The 23728-nt window shown below is 33.2% G+C and overlaps 5 protein-coding genes across 5 annotated transcripts; 3 read left to right on the top strand and 2 right to left on the bottom strand.

The window, feature by feature from the left end:
• Window positions 1-257: 257 nt before the first annotated feature.
• On the top strand, window positions 258-965 carry LOC139884568 (ethylene-response factor C3-like). Its single transcript, XM_071868583.1, has one exon. It carries the CDS (start codon window positions 258-260, stop codon window positions 963-965), a length of 708 nt encoding a protein of 235 aa, XP_071724684.1.
• A 4368-nt stretch (window positions 966-5333) lies between these two features.
• LOC139884558 (actin-depolymerizing factor) lies at window positions 5334-6398 on the bottom strand. The gene is made up of 3 exons (XM_071868572.1): window positions 6375-6398; window positions 5850-6115; window positions 5334-5484 (listed from the first exon to the last, which is right to left on the bottom strand). Exons 1-3 carry the CDS (start codon window positions 6396-6398, stop codon window positions 5334-5336), a joined length of 441 nt encoding a protein of 146 aa, XP_071724673.1.
• Window positions 6399-7783: 1385 nt separating this feature from the next.
• On the top strand, window positions 7784-9211 carry LOC139884567 (uncharacterized). The gene is made up of 7 exons (XM_071868582.1): window positions 7784-7796; window positions 7888-7985; window positions 8146-8246; window positions 8693-8762; window positions 8851-8878; window positions 8970-9027; window positions 9115-9211. Exons 1-7 carry the CDS (start codon window positions 7784-7786, stop codon window positions 9209-9211), a joined length of 465 nt encoding a protein of 154 aa, XP_071724683.1.
• Window positions 9212-9334: 123 nt separating this feature from the next.
• LOC139884566 (protein root UVB sensitive 2, chloroplastic) lies at window positions 9335-12787 on the top strand. Its single transcript, XM_071868581.1, has 10 exons — window positions 9335-9343; window positions 10124-10243; window positions 10644-10732; window positions 10815-10899; window positions 11096-11155; window positions 11239-11332; window positions 11488-11585; window positions 11875-12054; window positions 12153-12275; window positions 12362-12787. Exons 1-10 carry the CDS (start codon window positions 9335-9337, stop codon window positions 12785-12787), a joined length of 1284 nt encoding a protein of 427 aa, XP_071724682.1.
• A 582-nt stretch (window positions 12788-13369) lies between these two features.
• Window positions 13370-13894, bottom strand: LOC139884565 (uncharacterized). Its single transcript, XM_071868580.1, has one exon. It carries the CDS (start codon window positions 13892-13894, stop codon window positions 13370-13372), a length of 525 nt encoding a protein of 174 aa, XP_071724681.1.
• Between the last annotated feature and the right edge of the window lie 9834 nt (window positions 13895-23728).

Raw genomic sequence — 23728 nt, 5'->3', positions numbered from 1 at the left:
CGTTAACTTGTTTCATTATTACACTTATTTGTATAAATATTTAATAATAAATAATTAACATTCATATAATTTTTTAATTATTAATTATTTTTTTAAAACTTTTAATTTTTCATTAATCGGAGTGAAACTAAAATTAGCTACATAATTTCTAGGAGTATAAATAGCAAATAATTCCTACTAGTATAAATAGCAGATTATTGGACCAAAAAAGTTAGTTATCCAGAGAATCGAAATTCAATCAACCCTTATTCACACGAATGGAGACTTCCTTCTCTCAACCTCAAGTTTCACCGGAATCTTCCATCTGCTCGTCGGAATCCTTATCCTCATCGGAATCTTTCTTGTGGGATGAGCTTCTTCTAACTCACAATTCCCTCCCTCTTAACATCAATGATTTCAAACTTAATGATTCCGAAGAAAGCTTACTATTACATCATACTCAGGCCGAAATCGAATCCACTAATTCCGTTGCCGGAATAAATGAAGATCCGATCCATCACGCGGCGGCGGCGACGACGAAGGTAAAGAAAGAAAAGGCTTATAGAGGAGTAAGGAAGAGGCCATGGGGAAAATACGCGGCGGAGATTCGAGATTCGACCAGAAATGGGATTAGGGTTTGGCTCGGAACATTTGATAGAGCGGAAGAAGCGGCTATGGCTTATGACCAAGCCGCATTTTCGATGCGTGGTTCTTTGGCAATACTTAACTTTCCAATTGAATCAGTTCGTGAATCTCTCAAAGCATTGAAATACCGGATCGAAGAAGACTGTTCGCCGGTTGTTGCACTCAAGAGGACACACTCAATGAAGAGAAAGTCAACATTGAGTGATAGTAAGAAGAAAGTAAGTAAAAGTTCCAAGAAACAAAGTAGTCATGTAGTTGTGTTGGAGGATTTAGGAGCTGAATACTTAGAGCAACTTCTAAGTTCATGTGAAAGTGAAAATACAAACTTAACTGCTAGCTAATTGATTGTATGTTTGGCTACTTGATTACAATGATTAGTACTGGTCATAGTCGAATATCGATCGCCGGATTAATCTTTTCAATTGATAAGTCTGTGAATGTGATCATCTAGCCGGGGATTAGTGTATTCATAGTCACATCACAGGTTTGGAATTTGAGTATACTAATTTTTTTAATTTAATAAATAAATAAATTCCATATATATTGTCATATCATGATATGGTTGATATATAATTTTGGAAGCACTAAGCATCGATGGAATAGTAGTGCTACTGCACATAATGAGTTTGATAATAACAATACATTTTTCTACTTATCGGAGTAACCTCCAAAAATTATATTTAGATGAATTCTACGTTTAGTATTGATTTTATCTAATCATTATATTTTTTGTCTAGAATATTTTCTTTGAGTAGGTTATTTTATCGCAAAACAATTTATAACATATTGTACTTATGAAATAAAGTATCAATGAATTACAATCGCTTTATTTCAAAAATAATTTTTTTTCTTTCCTTGTTGAAATGATATATATGTTGTTCTCTTCTTTAAATTTCTTTATTTTTCCCAGAGATCATCTCTTTTAGATGATCATCCTTTCTTCTTTTTTGTAAAGTTGAAATTAAGGAGTAGCTAGCTAACTCCCTAATCCAATCAGATATATATTAATCTAATTAGATTATACTATCAAGCATAGAAATCAACAGTTGGGGATAACTTCTTGTAAACACACCATGTAATTTCTCCCGATAGTCGAATTGTGGACAATGATTTCGATAAAATCAACGGTTTAACCTAGTTTGGAGACTAAGATTTCTGCAATTTAATTTTAATGAAAAATTTCCTCCATTATTAAAAGAAGTAAAAAATAGTCTACTCATAATTAATATAACTAGCGTATCCCCGAGACATTGCCCGGATTTCTTGAACAAATTTTAAAATTTGATGATCTTTTCATCATAATTTAATAATTAGAAAAAGAATTAAGAAATTTTTTCCATATATCTTTACTTATCATCAAAATTAAGTGATAAAATTTGCAATGAACCAAAAATTATTATTGGTTACTTCAAAAAACAAATCGTAATCTTCTCCTTCATTAAAAAAACTTAGTAATTTAATCTATTGTTTTTATGACTCCTTTTTCCACCGTTTGATTACATCATTTACATACTTAGTCAAAAATCAAAATTTTACATATGAGAAATTGATTATAACTTCTTGGACTCATTTAACATATTAACTAAACTACTAATATCTACATTTTAAAATAATAATAATAATAAAGACATTAAATCAACATATCATGTATACATCAATTTTATATTTCTTCAATTTTTTCAAACATTTTATTTACAATTCTGTCGAGTTATTCTCCATCTTTTCGTTGTTGAATTATTGGAAAAGAAAAAGTAGAAAAAAAAAATGTAATTGAAGTCAAGAAGAAGAAAAATGTCTAAAATACAAAGAAGGAAGTAATTAAAAAAAAAAAATCTGTAACATACCAAAAATGAAAACATTACCAAAAGATTAAATTGATATTTTTATTTTCTTTTTATTGAAACATCATGTTAGTTTGTTGAAAATACAATTAATTATTATATAAGTAAGAAAACCTTAGAAATAATATATATTTAATCGAGACAACACGCCACTCCAATTTTAAGATCTTTATTTATTTTTTTTTTCATTTATTGAAACAACACCTCTATTTGTTTGAATAAACAATTAAATCAGTATTTAATAATACGAGAAAATTTGCTATTGGATAATAATCCAAAATCAATGAGAAGTTCCACAATTTTAAAAAAATCCGTTTTTATATGTTTTACTGATAGCATAGTTAATTCCCTTTGATCAATTGCATTTGAAGAATCAACTGTGTTAACTAAAAAGAAATGTTCTCATGTTTCTAAATAAAAGGAAATAGGACCATTCCGACTCCGAGAGCTCCTGAATTTTTTTATTATTTTTTTTTTTTTTTGGAATTTCTCCTAAAAATGCTCTAATTTATTAATATATACTGTCATTTACCAAATGATGACAACGAAGAAAGCACTTTGATCATAATCTAATCGATTACGTACACTAGCCTTTGTACTCTAATGAGCAGTGAATGAAAATCTGTCTCCACTATATATGTGATTGATCATTGATCAGTTTGTAGGAAACAATTTCACTTACTAGTCAGTCTATATGTAGATTGATCTATTTCATCAACATAATTACCATTTTATTTTTTTGGATAAGAGAGTGTTGGGGAGAACCTAAAAAATAAGAGAGAATATTAAATAAAAAATTCAATAAAGATAAAGATAAATGGCTGACAAAATACAATAAGATCGATCATTTATTTAAAAATCTTCAAATTCAATTATTTAAAAGATTTAGAAAAATTTGGCATCTTTGAAATATGTCATAGCCGGCAGTTGCGACTACTGTTTCCCAATATGTCTCGTCTTTCAAAATCAAACGGTGATCAATTAATTTGGTGACCAACATTTTTGTTCTATTTCTTATCCTAATCGTTCCTTATACGAACCCTAGCACCTAGCTCTCGTTTAATTTGTATGCTATATATTATAATCTCGTTTTGACCCTTTTTTTTAAATACATTTTCGTCTGTACTTAGGACTACTGATACATTTTCTTCTTTAAATTGGAGGCTTTTACTCTTTTATAAATCATTTGGTAAAAGGTTTATCCAAAAAAAAAAAGAAAACATTTCGTAAAAATCATAGCTTTTTCTTTGGGACAAATATGAAAATAAATATGAGTAATCTACTTCTTTTTTCCCTTTTACATACGCATTTAATTTGTACGATATTATATTGTTAATTTGTTTGTATCTTGTCAAGTTCAGCTATCTATTTATTGAGAGTGTAACTAGTCTAGTGGGTAGTTTAATTACTATTTATAATTAATTAAATGGTACGAATTAAGATGCAACTATGTCAGTTTTTGTCTTTAGCGGCGGCTGGGGGACAATTTCCTATTCCTAAAGTCCCCACACAATTTTTTTCTATGAATAGTCCCCACATCTTTGAACAACCTCTCTCTCTCTCTTCACTCTATCAGTTAGTGCTACTGTTGAATTTCAATACGAGAGACGAGGACAGATCTCCACCTCTCAAATCTCAATATTAAATTATGTTGAATTTTTGCCTCTTTTATCAACAATCGTCTAACATTCCATTCATTCCATTTTTGTTTACCTAAAAATACTTTTTTTTTTTTAAATTGCAATATATTTGTATATTTATAAAATTTATGTAAAATTTTACCACTCTATCTTTTATCCTATATATGATGATTTAAAATTTAAAAATTATAAAATTAATGATTAGGAATATATTAGCAAAAGTATATACATTTATCCATTATCTTGATTTGTGTGAAATAGTGTTTTTGGATAAACATGGAGGGAGTATTTATAAGCTCATAGGCCTGGGCCTGTGTGTAGATTGGCATCCACTAATCCATATATTTTAATATATCACCAGGCCCATCAAATCTGGGCTTTCAAGTAAAATGGGCTTCATGAAGTGTAAACAGATTAGTGACTAACAAAACTACAAACTAGACAGGAAGAGAGAGAGAGTCGGTCGTGGTCGTGTCCGTGTCCATGTCCGTGTCGTCGATTATCAGCAAAAGAGGGACCAAGTTCTCGAGTTAATAAAACAATAAGGATCAAACAATAACTTTGACCAAACTCTTGGGCCGAGTAGCAACCTACGCGAGTTGTACTGTTGTAGGCTTGTTAAGTTTCCCAAGAACATCCCGAGCTGTAGTGTAGTTAAAAGATCCTGAGTTGTAGCCTTGTTTAGAATATTCTAACCTGTAGATTTATTAAAAGTTCCCGAGTTGTAACCTTGTTTAAAATATTCCGACTTGTAGCCTTGTTAAGAGATCCCGAGTTCTAGCCTTGTTTAGAAAATTCCGACTTGTAGCATTGTTAAACGATCCCGAGACGTTGTAGCATTGTTAATTGATCCCGAGTCGTAGCATTATTTAGATTATCGCGGCTTGTAGCCGTGTTAAAAGATCCCGATTTGTAGCCTTGATTTGAAACATCACGATTTGTAACCTTGTTAAAAGTTACCCAAGCTAGACCTTTGTTAAGAATATCCCGACTTATAACCTTGTCAAATGTTTCTCGAATTATTAGTAATTTTCTTTATCACTTCCAGACTTGTAATTGGCTTGTTGAAAGTTTATCGACTTGTAGCTTTGTTTAGAAATGTATTAAGAATCAAATAAATACAAAGACTTTTATTCACTCTTCTAATACATATCCAAACAACACACTCATCACGGAAGCATACATCAAGAAAACTACCTTTCATTTAAGTAACGACTATGCAAAATGTTCAGTTTGCACGTTCACGTATAACTTCTATATCCATCTCTGTCGGGTCAGTAGCCTGGATCTGATAATGGACACCCTCCAATGCCCGTCTAAATCGGTCCTTTGACGTAGCATACAACATCTTCGCACGAATTCGAGAGGTTGAAGGAGACCTGATCAAGTAATTGCAATGTCAAGACATACATCGTACAGAAAGACATACATTATTGAAAATGGAGCTTATAAAAGAAACCTGACTGACGAACGCATAATATGACCAATTATAACATATAGGCGTATATCCCCACTCAGGTTGTTATACTAGTTATACACAAAGGCATATGTTATTGAAGCATGAGGGACAATCGAGTTTTATAAAAGAAACATGACGAACGAACGCAACCAACTATAAAATATAGCCGTATGTCCCCAGTCGGGTTGTTACGCTAAATGTTTAATGTACTAAAGTATGACAGGTCATTAAGACTAGAGATAAAAGAGGTTTTCTATTAGTAGTACTAGTAGTAATTAAGCTGACCATGCAATGAAAAAGATCTTGCTCTTTTGACAATTGTCGGAAGTGACAAAGTCGAAGTCATAAACAGCGTATCTACAGTCATTTTCCGGCAAAGATGAAGAGAAATCTTGGTAGTTTTCAGCTGGTCCTCCAATTTTGTCAACTACAACCTCCTTTTTCTTCTCGTCGATCTTGAAAATCACATATCGGTGAACTTTCTTCCTCTGAAGTTCTAGGAAAGTGCTTTTGCTCTGATCGGAAACTCCCATTCCAGATGAGGCATTTGCCTACAATAAACCAAATCAGAACTTGGGGTTCAATAGATCATGGGAATTACAAAATTGTCCAACCAAACAGGCTGTGGAGTGACACAAATTATGAAAAATCGCATCTTTTTATTAAAAAAAAAAATAAAATAAAAAAAAAGCTTCCTTAGAATAAAAAATGGTAAATCTGATCAAAGGAAAACCTGGATTTTATATAACCCACATCCATAAACATGCTAGCTTCAATATCTACAATCCAGAGAGAGTGAGAGAGTGTTACCCGATTGAATCCTCTGAAAGACATGGCAGCTAAGCTAACTGAATTTCTAGTCTAGAAACTTAAGAAGAAAAGAAAACTGTTCTCTCAACTCAGTGTATATATAAAGACAGAGAGACAGACAGAGACAGGGAGAGAGAGTTTAGGCACCAAACAAAGCACAAGACTACAACTTGTTCATAAATTCTGTATGTTATTAATTAATTTGTTTAGTTGTGAATAAGAGAGAGGGAGAGAGAGTAATTGTGTGTACAATTCGTGTGTATAGCTAACTATAAGCGTGAAGAATCAAACTTTGAGAGTGGAAGTTGACAAAGACATACAACTCATAAGTCATAAATATTAAATAAGCATGCAACTGCAAGATAGGTTCCTTTCTTGTTCTTTGCAATGTGGCTTTATTTTCTCCATTGTTCACCTCTCGTTTTGCCATTTGGTTAAGCTTCATTTATTACCTTTCAATTCAAATTTCAATTCATACTCATCTTCTTTAATTCTTCGATACTATATAATTTGGTTTCATACGACATTTGTTTTGCCACATGACGCTACATGTCCAGATAAATAGTAATCCGAGTAATCGTTCGGTGCTTGAAACATATCTGTATTTTGTTTTATTTCAACTTTAAAATGGTAAAAAGTATATTTTAACTTTTAGTGGTGTATATATCAAAACAGAACATACTCCATAAAAATGAATAAAACGTTCGTAGATGTCACATGGAAATCTAAATATAGTTTCTGAGTGGATTTATCTAACCGCTCTTAGTGTTGGATTTTCTTTCTCAAAGATAATTCATATGTTCGATATAAAGCAAATTGAAAGGTCATGATGTATGCGTGTATGGAGAAAAGGAGGAAGAAAGGAGAAAAAAAAAAAAAAAAGCTGCGTTGCTTGGCAACAACGCTACTTTTCAATTTGCTTTATATCGCTACTTTACTGGGATAACAAAGTTAAGGGTAAAATTGTCATTTTTCTAAAAGTTTAAGGACTAAACTAATATTTCCTCTCAGCTCTGACAATGAAAAGAAAAGAAATCTTCACGCAATGCTCGAATGATTATCCATTACACGTGTACGCTGGCTGACGTAATATACCAAAACGTTAAGCGTTGACAACTCGCCGCGTATCCTTAACGTTTTCCATTTGGGCTGGGCTCGGCTCGGCCCGGCCCAATTATTTCTTCTTTGATAACGGTCCAACTTTACAAAAAAGTTTTCCCACCACGTGGCGTGAGATGATTCGTTACATCTCGGTTTGACTCTTAACGAACGATTTAATTTTAATTTCTACTTAAATGGAAAATCAAACTTGCGAAGATTTATGATCGGTTGTGTGTGTATTGTTTAGTTAGGGTTCTAAATTAATTTAGGGCATTTCTAGTATTGTTTAAATTTTCGCGCGAAAATTCATGGATCATGAAGGCAACCGTTAATGAGCTAACTGTTTTTTGATTTTGTTTTCTGGGATTTCAAAATTCTCTGTGCGTAATTTTTTTGGATTCTTATTTTTCAGGGCTGCAAATAGGCTTTTCTAATCCGTCAGCAGAGCTCGCTTCTCTATTGCAAAAACGAGCCAAGCTTCAAGAAGAGCTTCGAAGCATTGAAAGACAGGTACTTAACGATCTAATTGATTTGATATTTTGAATGCCTGTGTTTTTGATATTTGAATGCCTTTTGATATCAATCTAGTTGATTGGTGGATGGCTATCTAACCATTCTTCTAAACTGTCTTAATTTAATCTTGGCTTAAAGATGCATCTGATGGATACAGGTGTATGATATGGAGACAAGTTATTTACAGGATCCAAACCAATGTGGCAATGTGTTGAAAGGTTTTGAAGGATTCCTGTCTTCATCTAAGAACAATGCAATGTATGGAGTTTACTTGTCCTTGCTGTATTTAATCAACTCCTACTTTGCTGGATTGCCAAAACAGTTTTAATGGCTTGCTCCTTTGTTTACGTTAAACATAGTCTTCGATTTCTGGATGATGAAAATTTACAAATGCCTGACCAGGCCTGCTTGGTGATAGATTCTTCAGTACATATTGATTGTTCAATTTCTGGTTGATGGAAATTAGGCCATGAGAAGTGTGATTCATATGAACTATGTACTTTTGCCGTGCCAATTTATTGGTATGTGTAACTGGGTTAGGCTGACTTTGAGGAGATAATACTATAGATTGTTATATCATGAGCGGAGAAACAGAAACTCTATTTGGAGTTGTTGAGTCCTGTCTATGCACTTTATTTGGTCATACTTTGGGATAACTTTATATTCTATAGAAATAGCATTAACTTTTAAACTTTCTGCTACAGCTGGAAGCGGTCCAGGAAATTCCAAGCTGCAGATAGACTTTTTTCTTTATCTTCAGTAACATCACCAGCTGTATGTGTTCTTTGAATTTCCAATATTGGACTCGTATGTGTTTATTGGTTATTTCATTTCTGAAACATCAACATTGTTTTCTTTTCAGGCTGAAGAGATAGCAGCAGGACGTGATGGTGATTTCATTCATATACTCTACCTTGAAAAGATCATTTGACATTACCTAAACTTCTTTATTTATATTTATTTTCCTTTATTATTGTCTAGATGGAAGATCAGTTTTTGGTACAGGTCGATCTAAGGGAGGGTTTTCATCAAATGGGCAGTAAGTCATGTTACTCTCTCGTTCATCTTTCCACTGTGCAATCTTTTTCTTTAAGACGTATTCATGAAAGACATTTTACATCCTCAGAGGAAAACCAAAGAGGGGAAGAGCTGTCTCAAGAGATGCCAAGAGACAGAGACATTCAACTGAACTGGATTATGACTATGATGAGGATACAGATTAACGCTGAAATTCCTTGCAAGTTTCAAGGATGCACATAACTTGCCTTTTCCGGTGTCTATCATTTTCACATGTATCTTTCTTTCCCCATTTTTCTTTTTCATCCTGTCGTTTGAAACTGACCTGGATGACAAAGGTATTCCTTCTAACTTCTAAGGATGTGGAAATGAAATTTCTTCTACATTAAGATGCTCACAGCTCTGTATTTTTGTGCATTCTAAGTCCGATCCCTCGTGTTCTTAAAAAAAGAAATCGACCCTATCCAATGTGGAAAGACGAAATTACCTATAAACATGCAATATTTACATAATGCTCGCGCTTTCTTTTTTTCTTGAGACCCGTCTCTCATCCTCGAAGAAGAAGAAAAAAGGCATAACCGGTTCATTGACTTTCTTTTTTCTAATAAAGGGTACTATTGGAAATCATAAAAACAGTGGGTGGTAAAATAGTACTTATTGACATTTCAGGGGTTTTTTTAGCTGTTTTGAAACATATGGGGCCATAATGGCTATAACGCGAATCATAGTGTTTTTGTTCCTTCATTTCTTTGCCATGTTGTTGGATTGGCCGCCCGACGAAAACGGCGGGGAAAATCTTATCCTCCGAAACATTCTGGGCTCGAGCCTCTCCTTCTACCCCTGAAAATTTCTTTACACGAAATTTTCTCTCTTGTCATTTCCATGAATTTTCTGGTATGTATATATACACTTACTTTTATAATATCGCTATAGTCATTCTTCGGTTCATTGCTTGCTTGAACTCAATCAAGTCGTCTTCCACAATAGTCCAACTCCCAGTCTATTTGCAATACATGGTCTCTCTTTCTGTGATAAAGTTTTAATCTTTCTAATTCTCATCTGGGTTTCATTTCATTTTACATTTTGTGACTCTAACTTGTACTTTGATGTGCAATTAGGAAAAGATTAAGATGAAGAAGAAAGAGCCAGTCAAGGAGCCTGAATTCCCTCTTTACTGGGTCGAAACCGCTGATTCCGTCTCTCGCCGTTACGAGTTTGGACCTGTCGGCCACCTCTCTGTATATTCTCTAAGCCTTTAAAGTTTTTTTTTTTTTTTGGTTATTGTTCAAATTACACCATCACGATATTGGATTATTGACCTTTGGATCCGGTATTAGTTTTTTGAGCTGGGTTGTATCAATGTGTATATCAAGGAGCTGTCTTGTACCATTGCATCATTAATTCATAACATCGAGCATTTGTTTGTTCAGAGTCTTGCCTTCTAACATGTTGTGGAACAATGCCCTATCATTGTGTTTATGTCTCAAATTCTGATGCTCTTGCAGCAAAACAATTAATATAACTGTATTGGGATATTCTGTTGATTTTTCTCTGTACTATTTTTTTTAACCTATGCTCCTATAACTTGGAAGAACAAAAATCTACAATTTGAATTTATTTTCTTGTACTCTTTTGCAGGTAAAGGTGCTCGATGACAATAGACTGGTTTACCGTAAGGTGGTTGAATCCTTCCTGAATAAATTCTTCCCTTCTGGATATCCATACAGGTACTTTATGTGACTTGTGGTTGGATTGTGTGAAGCTAGTCAGGTTTCATGCCTTTATGTCTTCTAACTTGTATTTTGACAGTGTTAATGAGGGATATCTGAGATATACACAGTTTCGGGCTCTGCAACACATGTCTAGTGCAGCATTATCAGTGTTATCAACTCAGGTATTCCCGTAATACCTACAAATTTCATATTAACATATACAAACGAAAACTGTTCATTACATCTTTAAAGGATTTTACTCTCTTTTTCCCTACTCACGTAAGTCATAGTTACTTTGATCTATGAACCAAAGGCATCTATGCACTTTTGAAAATATGACATGAAAGTCATTTCTTTATATTTTTTAATCTTTCGCAGTCACTGCTGTTTGCTGCAGGCTTGCGACCTACCCCTGCACAGGCAACTGTCGTAAGTTGGGTAAGTTGTTAATAGTTTCACAGTTGATAGAAGTGTCACCGTAGTTTCTTGTTCACTAAGTTGCTGTACATTCTGAAGATCAGATTTTGAAGGATGGAATGCAACATGCAGGCAAGCTCATATGTAGCAATTTGGGTGCTAGAATGGATTCGGAGCCAAAGCGTTGGAGAATTTTTGGTTTGTGTTTTCACGTCTAAATTCCTTTTCTCTCCTGTTTCATTTACTTTTTACTCTTTCTTATGCTGTACTCTACTGACGTTGGTTTGTTATTATGTGATTGCAAACTTGTGTAAAAAGATAATTGAAAATAATTCTTCCTCTTCCTCTTCCAGCTGATGTGTTGTATGACTTGGGTTCTGGCTTGGAAGTTCTTTCTCCTTTATGTCCTCATCTTTTTCTTGAAATGGCAGGCCTGGGAAACTTTGCTAAGGTATAAACTCTTTTTGTTGGTAGTTTGATTTTCACTGCATGACTTTCATTTTAGGTGAAGGTTTGCCTGTTTGAAATAGTGGTCTGATCTTTCGTTATGGAAATTGATAAATTTTAACACCAATAAGAATAGTTGGATTCAAGAATTGTTTTGTTAGATAGTTTGACTTCTTTTTCTATTCGGCCTTTTTCGTGTTTCATTTTTTTAGTGATCGACTATTGTTTGACACCATTTCTATGGTACTTCTGCATCGTACTTTGCTAAACAAACTCTTAATTGGATTCGATAGGGAATGGCTGTTGTTGCAGCAAGAGCGACAAGGTTACCAATATATTCTTCTTTTGCCAAAGAGGGAAATCTTAGTGACTTATTTGCCAAAGGGGAGGCCATCTCTACTCTTTTCAATGTTGTCGGATTAGGGGCAGGTATTCAGTTAGCCTCAACCGTTTGTTCGTCAATGCAAGGAAAGGTATCAAATCTTATGATTTTAATCATCAATCCTTTTTTTAATAGAATGTCTTTTAAGCTTTTTAGGATTAGTTTCTGGTAATTAGTTCCTTCTTGCAGATGGTTGTTGGTCCACTCCTGTCAATTATACATGTCTTTAGTGTCGTTGAGGAAATGCGAGCAACTCCAGTAAATACATTGAATCCACAGAGAACAGCACTGATTGTTGCAGATTTCGTCAAGGTTTGTCCGACAACATTGTAAAGAGTAGAAACTGACAATATACTTGGTTTACTTTATGCTAAACCTTTGATTTTTACCTGAGCCAGACAGGAAATATATCAAGCCCTGCTGATCTAAGATACCGGGAAGATCTCATGTTTCCGGGGCGACTTATAGAAGATGCTGGGAACGTAAAAGTGGGAAGGGCTTTGCATAAAGTTGTAAAGCCTTCCAAACTTCAGGAATGGAAAGAGATATTCCCTAATGAAAAATTTATATTGAATCCTGGGAATAAATGGACGGATATGGTATTAGAAGACAATGCCAGTGGTGAAGATGCTTTGAGAGGATGGCTGGTCGCTGCTTATGCTACAAACATCAAGAATTCTTTTCAGGAATTGTGGTCTGTTGCCTTACAAGACGCCTATGAGAAAATGACTAATGATTTCACTCCTTTGGTTTTAGAGCTTCAGGCTAAAGGATGGCACACTGATCGTTTCCTTGACGGAACTGGATGCCGTTTTGCCTTGTAGTATTGTTGTTCTTAGATTTGTTTTAATTTTCTATTAGAGTAGTATTAGAAATTGTTTCGACTTTTTAATACATGGCCTTGAATTGAGTTTAAGACTATTTAATGATCTAGTGTAAAATAATCCATTTTATGTTGTGCATTCGAATATACGATCGATAGCTTTAAATAATCTCGTTGATAATGCTCCCTTGGCTCAATTTTGAGTGTAGTGTAATGAAAGTTACAAATATTAAGCAAGTGATTAGTCTACCGAAACCATAACTTTTCTAGTCCTATTAATTAAATGATTTATTTGGCATATATTTTTTACTATATGTTAATCGAGTGGATTAGATAAAGGCATATGGAAAAAACTGATAAAAAAAGTGTCTTGAATTTAAAAGATGACATTTCAAATGTATCAAATTAAATTTTATTACACGACACATAAACACGACACATAAAGTGGATCATGAAGAGTAATATAATTCCACTACTTGGCTAACATTTACATGTACATATTCATCTATCCCAACAAATTAAGCATTACAATTTACAAAAACATGTGATCCGACAACAAAGTGACAGTAATAAATAGTTATTGCTATGAATGACGAGTGCTAGTTTCTTGAAGCTCCATTTCAGCTCTGAACCGAACAATGAAATTCTCCGCCCTTTGGTCGATACCCAACATCTGTGGCGACGTCAATCCTACCGACTCCCACATATCATCAGCGACAGATCTATAATGATCCGTAACCTCTTCTTCACTCGTAGCTTCCTGAGCTAGCAACTTGATATTCCTAGCAGCATCCAATCCAACTACAGGGCCTTTGAAGAGCTTATCGACATATACAGGCGACGACGTAGACTTGTTTTTTAAATTGTATCGCCCGATATAGTGATGGTAGTTATTAGGAGTAATAGTCCTTTTCTTGAATCCAACACGTCGAGTGAGAAAGAAAGAGGACTTCCTAGGATTTTTTCCAGAAACTCGCTTAACCTGGCTTTTATGTTTCTTGATAGCCTTGGATTTTGTGAGTTTATGAAGAAGTTTGATTTGAAGTTTGGATGTGAAGCTCTTCCATGCCTTTCTGGCAGGTGGGAGTCTTAAATTTAAACAAGACATTTGTAATCAGAGAGGGAGATTGTGGATTTTAAAGAGTAATGAAAATGGTGATTTTATAAAGAAAGTTTATGTGTAGGTCACTTGTTACAATATATTCGTATTCGCTTTTTCTGCAAGTTGGACGATCACCAGCTTACTTCTTACGCCAAGTCTAGGAAATAGCAAAAAGCATACAGTTTATTATCTGCTTTAATTCTTATATATGCGGAAAAAAATCAGGTGCGTTTGTAGAAGATCCACAATTTAAAGTGCGATGAGTTCAATGAGTCTATGTTTGGATGAATCTATTCATCACACTTGTGCCTTTTGTTTCCATGCATGCTTTTTGATTATAATACATGATAAGGGCAAAATCACACATTTGGTCCCTCACGTTTAATTTTAAAATTTTAATGTTTCAATCTAGGTAGTTAATTAGTCTCGACAATTTGATGAACGTTGGGATATTTAGTCTTTATTCGCTAACGTGTGTAAAAAATTGTCAATGTGACAAATTTAATCAATAATTTATTGACACGTATTAATTTAAGTGTTAAAAAATCCACATTACTTATAGTTAGATATATTGATTATCTTATCAATAACATTGTATCCAAACGAACAAACCCACTATCACCGAGACACGAATACATAGATTGAGACATTAATTAGGATCGATGTGAGGTACCAAACATATAATTTTGCCAATATAAAACATGTTATAATTTAATTAGTTTTAAATATAAAAAGGAATAATATAACATGCTATGCACTTGATTTTAGCCAAAAGGTATTAAAAAAAGAAAATATTTGTTATTATTTATTATTATGCCAAGCGTAAACATGCACCCATATGAAAATATATGTGGATTATATTTCGCAAACAGTAATTGATCAACAGAAAAGAAAAGGAAAAGAAAAACTTATGGCGATATATAAATTTGATTATATATTATCTCCTTATTATTGGCACATTGAAATTATTTTTTAAGTAGATCCTTGGACACAGAGCCATTGACCAGCAAAGATAGTATTGCAATCGAGATTAGGGTTTATCAATAAGAAGAAGTCAGGATTCAATTGGAACTCCGTTGTAACGTCTGTGCAAGTTTCTCCACTCTTCACTCCGTAAAGCGTATTACAAATTGGACCCGACTTCACCGATATGGCTGATAATCTCATCATAATATAAACAATTAAGTAATATACACAATTCAACATAATATATAAATAAATAAACTTATATGATTGAATTAATTAGAAAAGTAATTAATAAAGTACATACCTCGGCTTTCAGCAATTGAGAAAAGGAGAAGAAGAGAAAGGATCAATGCCAAGGTTGATTTGAGAGTAGAGTTGGCCATATTAATTATCCAGTAGTTATTAATTGGAAGCCCTTAATTGCTTATGTAGTTCTGAATTGATTATTCATAAAACTACAACTCCAATTTATAGTAACTTGAAGAAATGTGAAAATTGTTTAAATTAAGTTCACCCCAATAATTTCCAAATTAAAATAATTTATATCAGTGTTGTGCACAAGAAGCCGGCTTTTCTAGGATATACATAGAATAGAATAAAATCAAATATAGTAATGATCGTCATTTTTAGCTGTGGCTAATCAAATACTAGTACTGATAAAAAAATTATTTCTTAGTTAAGATACTTAGTTATGGTTGATTGATTAGAAATTTAATTTGTTGAAAGTAATAAACATATATTTATTTATTCGAAGAAAAAGGTCATGAATTCGTCCGCCATCGTATTTCTCGAAGTTGCATGTAATTACAATCCCAGAATCTTTCGCACATGAAAAAGCCGGTTAGTTTCTTAATTTTCTTGTGTAGCTAACTTCGATCGTAACGATTTCTCCTTTCATACTAGATATAGTATACTACTTCATCCATGTTGCAGTTTGTCGATCGATAGTATAAATACATAGGTGTTCCCTCTTTTTCTTTACCATCAACCCAAAAAAACTTAAAAAGAGTTAATAGGATTTCTAACCCTTGCTATTCAACATGGCAAAATCAACCTTGTTTTTTAGCATAGCTTTGATCCTTTTCCTTCTCTCAACTGCTCAAAGCGCCGGTAAGTACTCTCGGATTCAGTTGACTAAAAACTCGGACATTTTATAGTTTTTTAGGTGGCAACTTACTATCTTTTATATATACATCTCTATATATATATATATATATGTATGAGTCACCTTTTACCATGCATACTTAATTATTAGTAGAAGTCGCCATTTTAATGATTGACAAATTTAAAAAATCTAAACATGTAAATTTTGTCAATTACGTGAATCGCTCGATCAACTTAATTACTATATGTAGAATTTATATGTGTTCTTAATTTCGATAGACTCTATTTATATATTATTTCTAGCTCGTAACATATATTATTTTTATGGTAGCAATTGGATCTCTTAATGTGGGAAACTCACCTAACTGTCAAGAACCTTATGGAGTTGTAAGTGGAGATACATGCGATTCTATTGCGGCGGAATTCGCTCTGACTTTCGAATCTTTGAGCTCTATCAACCCTAATTTCAATTGCAATAAACTCTTCGTTGGCCAGTGGGTTTGTGTTGCTGGAACTGCTTAATTATAGCACCACGAAAAAATAATTAATAAGGAGAGTATGATGATTACATTCTCTATATGAATTGATTAAGTTTTACCTTAATTTCGTATTTTTCTCATCATTTGTACCTCAAACAACAATTTGAGCAAATTATGGATTATTCGAACTACGTGATGTACGTCTTCATTAATGAAAATTCAAATCAATGGTGGTTTTTAATTAGCGATATTTATGTTTGGAATTTAACAATTCTGATTTTTCAAATAAATTTTAACCGTCCACATCTAGCATATCAACCATATCTCTTGAACCTAATTTTTTTACTATGTACCTCTTTTTAGGCTCGCCATCAACATCAGTATAACGAAAAGATGTCCCATATTTTCTTTTTTGAAACGAAATTGCCCCCATTTTGTATAGATATTCGAACCGTCCGTAAAAGATCGATGAAACTCCAAAATTTTTAACCTTTCAAAAATCTAATAAAACCTAGAACCTTCCGAAAACATCTTAACAATTATATATGGGTGTTTTGACTAATCATGTTGGCTTGCTTCTTACATTTATTCAATGGGCCTGATGGACTATGACGTCCACCAATTCAGATCTATGAGGGAAAAGCAAGAAAAACTCAAAAAAGTGCAAAATAAGCTTCGTCAGAAAAGTAATTATTGCTGGCCAGAAATGACTTCAACCGGATCTGAGGTCTTGAGAGAAGTAAATAGACATTCTTACTAAGCTATTGGAAGTGGTAGGACGTTTTCCTATGAAAAAAATAAGTTTTGGGAGCTAATTCAAATGAGATGGGGTTTTGGCTAAAGGTAGCATTTTTAGGTTTTTTAAAAGAGAGCGTTTATGTATCTTGAAATTTGAATCTTAATCTAATTGAGATAAATAGAACAGAGAGTAGATAGATAGATAGACAGATAACGAGTGGAGAGAAAACATTTAGAAGAGAAAATCACAAGCCTTCACTCGGCACAGATCACACCATTTCTCATTTTAGGGTAACAAAGAAATAGATAAGGAAAGTGAAAGTTGTTTTTAGCTACCAATATCATTCATAATCCTTCATAATGTTTATTACAAGAGACGTAACATATAAAGAGTAGGAATCGACAAAGCCCTTTCACCCAACACTAGTAAAATTACCGAAATGGGCAAAAGCCTCCTTTCTCTCACGTGCAGCCCAAGCAATTCCATGTCTCTTATTTTCGGACTAAAATGTCCCTACACTACTCCTAGCAACGATCCATCTATAAACAATACGCCAAGAGACTTAGCGCACATTTATAATCCTAATAGAGCACTTAATTTATTCATCCTAACTTGCAACTCTTGATCAGATATTGACTTACTTCTTGGATGTCAAGGCCACATCTCCTATTCCTTTGATAGCTTCTTGTGCCACAAGCTTAGCTCCTTTGGTTAACGATTTGAAAATTGCACAATGTTTGATTCCTAATGCAACTTCTTCACAAGTCTTGATTTTTGTCTTCTTACCATATCCACCCCAACTCTTCTTAGGATTCCTCTTCATGTACGAATATAGTCCTCCATTAGAGCCTTTGATGTAGAAAGGATCTTCAGTGTTTTGGTTAGACACTCCCTGCGTAATAATCTCAGAAGTTGTCTTGTACACATTATCAATCATTTCGCTAATAATTATATTTTACAATGATGATATTTTCTCTGAGCTTCAAGTAAAAGATAGAAAGATAGAAAATATACATGCATACGTCATGCATATTTTAGGTTCCATACTAATGTGGGCTATCTATTCAATATTTCAACTTCTTGTAAATTCATTCACCCATATGCAACGTGATTCAATTGATTCTGTAATACCATGTCGAGGATTATATTACATCTCATAAACTTCATGATAAGTTCATGATAAGGTTCCCAACCAATGTGGGATATATATTCAATATTCCAACAATATATGTTGCAGGTCTTGAAGTAATCTTACAACAATAGTATTCTTTTTGCCTAAAATTAGAATGGTGGCCTCTTTAATTATGGTAAATGGACGACATGTTCTTTCCAAACTATATACCTACGTAAACTATAAGTAATTGTTTTGAAATTAATCAATTCCGATTCTTTTGAACAAAAGCAATGATGCTTTCTTTGATTATCTTACGACCACAAGGTTTGTCATAACGATACATCTCATGATCACTATATATACAACCTAAGATCATGGTCACATGACAATGATTTATTTCCAGGAAGGTTGTTGGCATCCAAGATAATAGCGAAATCAAAATCTCACTTCAATGTTTGTCATTTTCAAAGAATTTACCAGAAACTCCAGCCTACAACACGTGATATATGATAAGATAAACAAACTTTGAGAAAAAAATATATAAGGATAAATATAATATAATAGAAAGATGAGAGACACTTACGACGACTGTACTCTCTCTGCCTTGAATTATAGTGTTGGCCTCTTCTTCACAACAAATTACGATAAATGGGCGGCATATTAATGATGCTTTATTTGGTTATCTTACTACCACAAGGATAACTGTCAGAATTATACATTTCAGGATCACTATATCTCTCTATTTCCTCATTCGCAGCTCTCTTGAAATACATATTCGATGGCCAGGCAATGATAAAGTTATGTAGTACACCAAAATCTTCAACATCATTGGAAGTTGAATCCTTGTAAAACGACAAACAACTCATCAATATACAAAAAAATATTCCCTCCATTCAAATATATTGGCCATTTTATATATACATTTTATATAGTACACATGACATATATTTTGGCATGGAGGTAATAGTTTAAAGGAATAAATATGATGTAGGTCTTGAAGACATCTTACCAACTCCGCAAAAACCACGCCATCATCGTCTTGAAAGTAGCGAGCGGCACACTCAATCATTTCAGACATCTTCCCAAACCAATAATGTCCACGACTATAGGGAATGATGCACCACCAAAAAAACTAAATTCAAATAATTCACAACTTCGTAATAAAAAGAAAAAAATCTCGATAATGAAAATTAAACAAATTTAATCAGAATTAATACACACACCATTTTTATGTGGCTTCAAAACTATGTCCTCAAAGTTATCAACAACAACCAGCTTCACAAGTTTATCCTCCTCTTCCGAAATCCGTTGGTATTTTCGATATCGCGCAAGTTTTTCGGCCTGAAAACTTTGTACATCAAGTCAAACATAATAAATCATATAATACTCCTAATAAATAAGGAGATTATGATGATTACAATCTCTATAAATTGATTAAGTTTTACCTTAATTTCGTATTTTTGCTCATCATTTGTACCTCAAACAACAATTTGAGCACATTATGTATTATTCAAACTACGTGATGTACGTCTTCATCAATGAAAATTCAAATCAATGGGTTGTTTTTAATTAGAGATCTTTATGTTTGGAATTTAACAATTCTTATTTTTCAAATAGATTTTAACTGTCCACGTCTAGCATAGCAACCATAGCTTTTGAATCCAATTTTTCTACTATGTACCTCCTTTTAGGCTCGCCATCAACATCAGTATAACGAAAAGGTGTCCCATATTTTATTTTTTGAAACGAAAATTTTCCCATTTTGGATAGATATTCGAACCGTCCGTAAAAGATCGATGAAACTCCAAAACTTTTAACCTTTCAAAAATCTGATAAAACATAAAACCTTCCGGAAGCATCTTAACAAATCTATAGGTGGCTTGACCAATCATGTTGGCTTGCTTCTTATATTTATTCAATGAGCCTTTGATGTAGAAAGGATCTTCAGTGTTTTAGTTAGACACTCCCAATGCAATAATTTCAAAAGTTGTTTTGTACACGTTATCAATCATCTTGCTAATAATTATATTTTGTAATGATGATATTCTCTCTGAGCTTCAAGTAAAAGATAGAAAATATACATGCATATGTCATGCGTATTTTAGGTTCCATACTAATGTGGGCTATATATTTAATATTTCAACTTCTTGTAAATTCATTCACTCGTACATACTTGCAACATGATTCAATTCAATTCCTGTGATACCATGTGGAGGATTATATTACATCTCATAAACTTCATGATAAGGTTCCCAACCAATGTGGGATATATATTCAATATTCCAACAATATATGTTGTAGGTCTTGAAGAAATCTTACAACAACAGTATTCTCTTTGCCTAAAACTAAAATGGTGGCTATTTAATTATGGTATGGACGACATGTTCTTCCGAAACTATATAACTACGTAAATTATAAGTAATTGTTTTGAAAATAATCAACTCTGATTCTTTTGAATAAAAGCAAAGATGCTTTCTTTGGTTATCTTACTACCACAACGTTTGTCATAATGATACATCTCATGACCACTATATATATACAACCCAAGATCATGGTCACATGACAATGGTTTATTTCTAGGAAGGTTGTTGGTATCCAAGATAATAACGAAATCAAAATCCCACTTTAATCCTTATCTTTTCCAGAGAATTTACTGAAACACCAACGAATTAGAGTGTTGGCCTCTTCTTCACAACGAATTACGGTAAATGGGCGGCATATTCTATCCAAACACCAAAGCATCCCGTATATATCCCCATGTCCTTTCTGTTCCATGAATTTTTTGCCATGATCAACAAATATTATTAGTATTGGAAGGAGTTGGATGCTGTATTTTTCCTTGAGTTGAGCTCTATCTTTGTGTATATCTAGAAGCGCAACCACATTTCTTGAATCCAATTCATTTGTTATATCCTCATACTACTCACACATATATGATCAGGTTGTAAATGTATATTCATGAAAGAACAAAAACAATATGTTTGTGAGAGAATTAGAGCATGCCATAAGACATCGGCTTCCATCAGTAAGGTCAGAGCTAAGAGACACGTTGATCAACAACATAAAGACGTGAATTAGTCGATTAGATACACATCGAATCAAATTAATAAAACACCACTAAAAATAAAAAAATATATCAAAGAGGATAGGAACCTAATAAATACTATGATAACAAATGGATGCTTCTTCAGGGTTTCATAGAAGTTTGAGTTGTTCAGGGTGACAACTCCTTTATAATTTTTTCTATAGTATTTATGTGAATCATCCCCAAGTTGATTTTTTTTGAGGAAATTAATGAAAAAGCGAAAAAGTCTAGTTTAGACTACTGTGGGTCTTGGCAGATTGAACGAAGAATGAAACTTAGGGTTTAGAAAACGGAATCAATAGAATTCGGTTAAATTGGGTGTTTTCTTGAGTTGTTTATTTTTTCTTTTCCTTTTTTTTGGCCATCTACTTACGTCGTGAAAATATGTTGTTTGGGATTGTTTCATGAAACTTGACTTGCAAAAGTTAATTGAAAACCCGATTTCCTTGCAAGAGAAGCTAACAAGGAAAGCAAAGATGATTAAAGCTTGAAGAAGAAGAAAAGTAATTTGTCAAAGGTTGTTTTGATCAACATTGGAGTAAAAGCAATTGTTAGGATAATTTTGAAATGTATGAATGATTGTGGATTGAAAAAAGCAAACACATATTGAATTGGTGGTGTTGGAATGAATTATGCTGAAAATCCAGATTGTCTTACTAGTATGAACCAAAATGCACACAAGAAAAATGTTAAGGACATTTATGTATATGGAAACAAACGAGGCTCAGGTAGAGTTTTTAGAAAGTCTGTAGTTGATCAAAACACTACAATTCACGTTGATGCAATCAACTTTCTCCCGACCGGCAAACTGATCGGCACACAAGAAAAATATTAAGGACCTTTATGTATCTGGGAAAACAAACAAGGACTCAAGTAGAGTTTTTAGCAAGTCTGTAGCTGATCAGAACGCTACTATTCACGTTGATGCAATCAACTTTCCTAACTGGCAAACTGATCGGCAAACCACCAGAGATAGTCGAATCAACTCAGTACGACGTCACCTGCACCTCCAAAATCGATAATTTGATTAAAATTTCCTCTGGTGAAAATCCCCAAATCTGATTAGGGTTTTTATGCTAGAAGTACTCTGCTATTTCGTTTTCTATTTCTACAATAAAATTAGGACTTGTCATATCTCTCTCGTTTCTTGATGGACTGAGATGATTCAAAGCTTCATTTAGCTTGTAAATGATGCTGCAAGTCTAGTTTTGAAGTCAATTTTATCAATTAACTACTCTAGAATAAAATCTATGCTGAGATTGCCAATTATGTCAAAGTGAAGATGCAAATTGGGGGAATTTTTATACAGTGCATTTTTCTTGATCGTTTCGATTCAGATCAATCACATTGTGTCTTAGGAAGTTCTAATGAAGATGTATGGATGATTTGAGCCAAAAAAATGAGAACTGCAGTTAGAATTCAAACAAGTCAAGTAGTGATTTTCAGTTTTAGTTCAAGTTGACGAAAAGCAAAAATTTAGTTTCATTTAAAGTAGTATGGTGGGGGGTTTCTATAATGATGGCTACTCATCTCCATGGTTAAATCAAAAAGTCAACTTCAAGTCAATAGTTTGAGGCATTTCGTGATCTGATATGTAATTTTGAAACACTTAAACCCTTTCATTAGATTAGTTTTAAGCATTCAAATAAAATCAAAATATGGATATGACAAGCATTGATTCTGTTACAAGTCATTTTGTGATCTGATATGTAATTTTGAAACACTTAAACCCTTTTATTAGATTAGTTTTAAGCATCAAATGAAATCAAAACATGGATATGACAAGCATTGATTCTGTTACAAGTCATTTTTTTAAGTCCAGTTCTTAGTTTTTGCTGATTTGTTGCTGGTTTTGTTGGTTTTACTCTGCATTTCTTTGTTTTTCGGACTTTAGGCTTATACTTCTTCCTGATTAGGAGTATAGGTCTTCCATCAAAATAGACTATGTCATGATGCTATTTTTTATTTTTTTTGAAGTTCAAAATTTTAGTAAAATTGAGAATTATTGGGAGTTGATGGACTCAAGAAAATACAACGTCGGGAAATTATTACAATCAAAGAGCAAAATCCATCCCTAGTTGATAATCTTCAATGATGATGCTGCAACTCGCAAAGCTAGGAGAAATGACTAAAACTCCCTTTCTACCTACATATTGTAGAGTGTTGATTTTTATTTTTTTTGAAGTCAGTAGATTGTAGAGTGTTGATTTAACATAATCACACCAGCGTTAACTTGTTTTCTTGTTTTATAAGGAGAGAGAAAACACAAATCGTAGAAAGACAAGCATACATTCGTTCAATATATATCTATTCATTCAGCAGCAACACCTTTATGGTGTTCCTATTCAGCATT

Source organism: Rutidosis leptorrhynchoides, unplaced genomic scaffold (assembly GCF_046630445.1).
Source record: "Rutidosis leptorrhynchoides isolate AG116_Rl617_1_P2 unplaced genomic scaffold, CSIRO_AGI_Rlap_v1 contig570, whole genome shotgun sequence".
Classification (NCBI taxonomy): Eukaryota; Viridiplantae; Streptophyta; class Magnoliopsida; order Asterales; family Asteraceae; genus Rutidosis; species Rutidosis leptorrhynchoides.
This window is presented reverse-complemented; position numbering and strand designations above follow the sequence as displayed.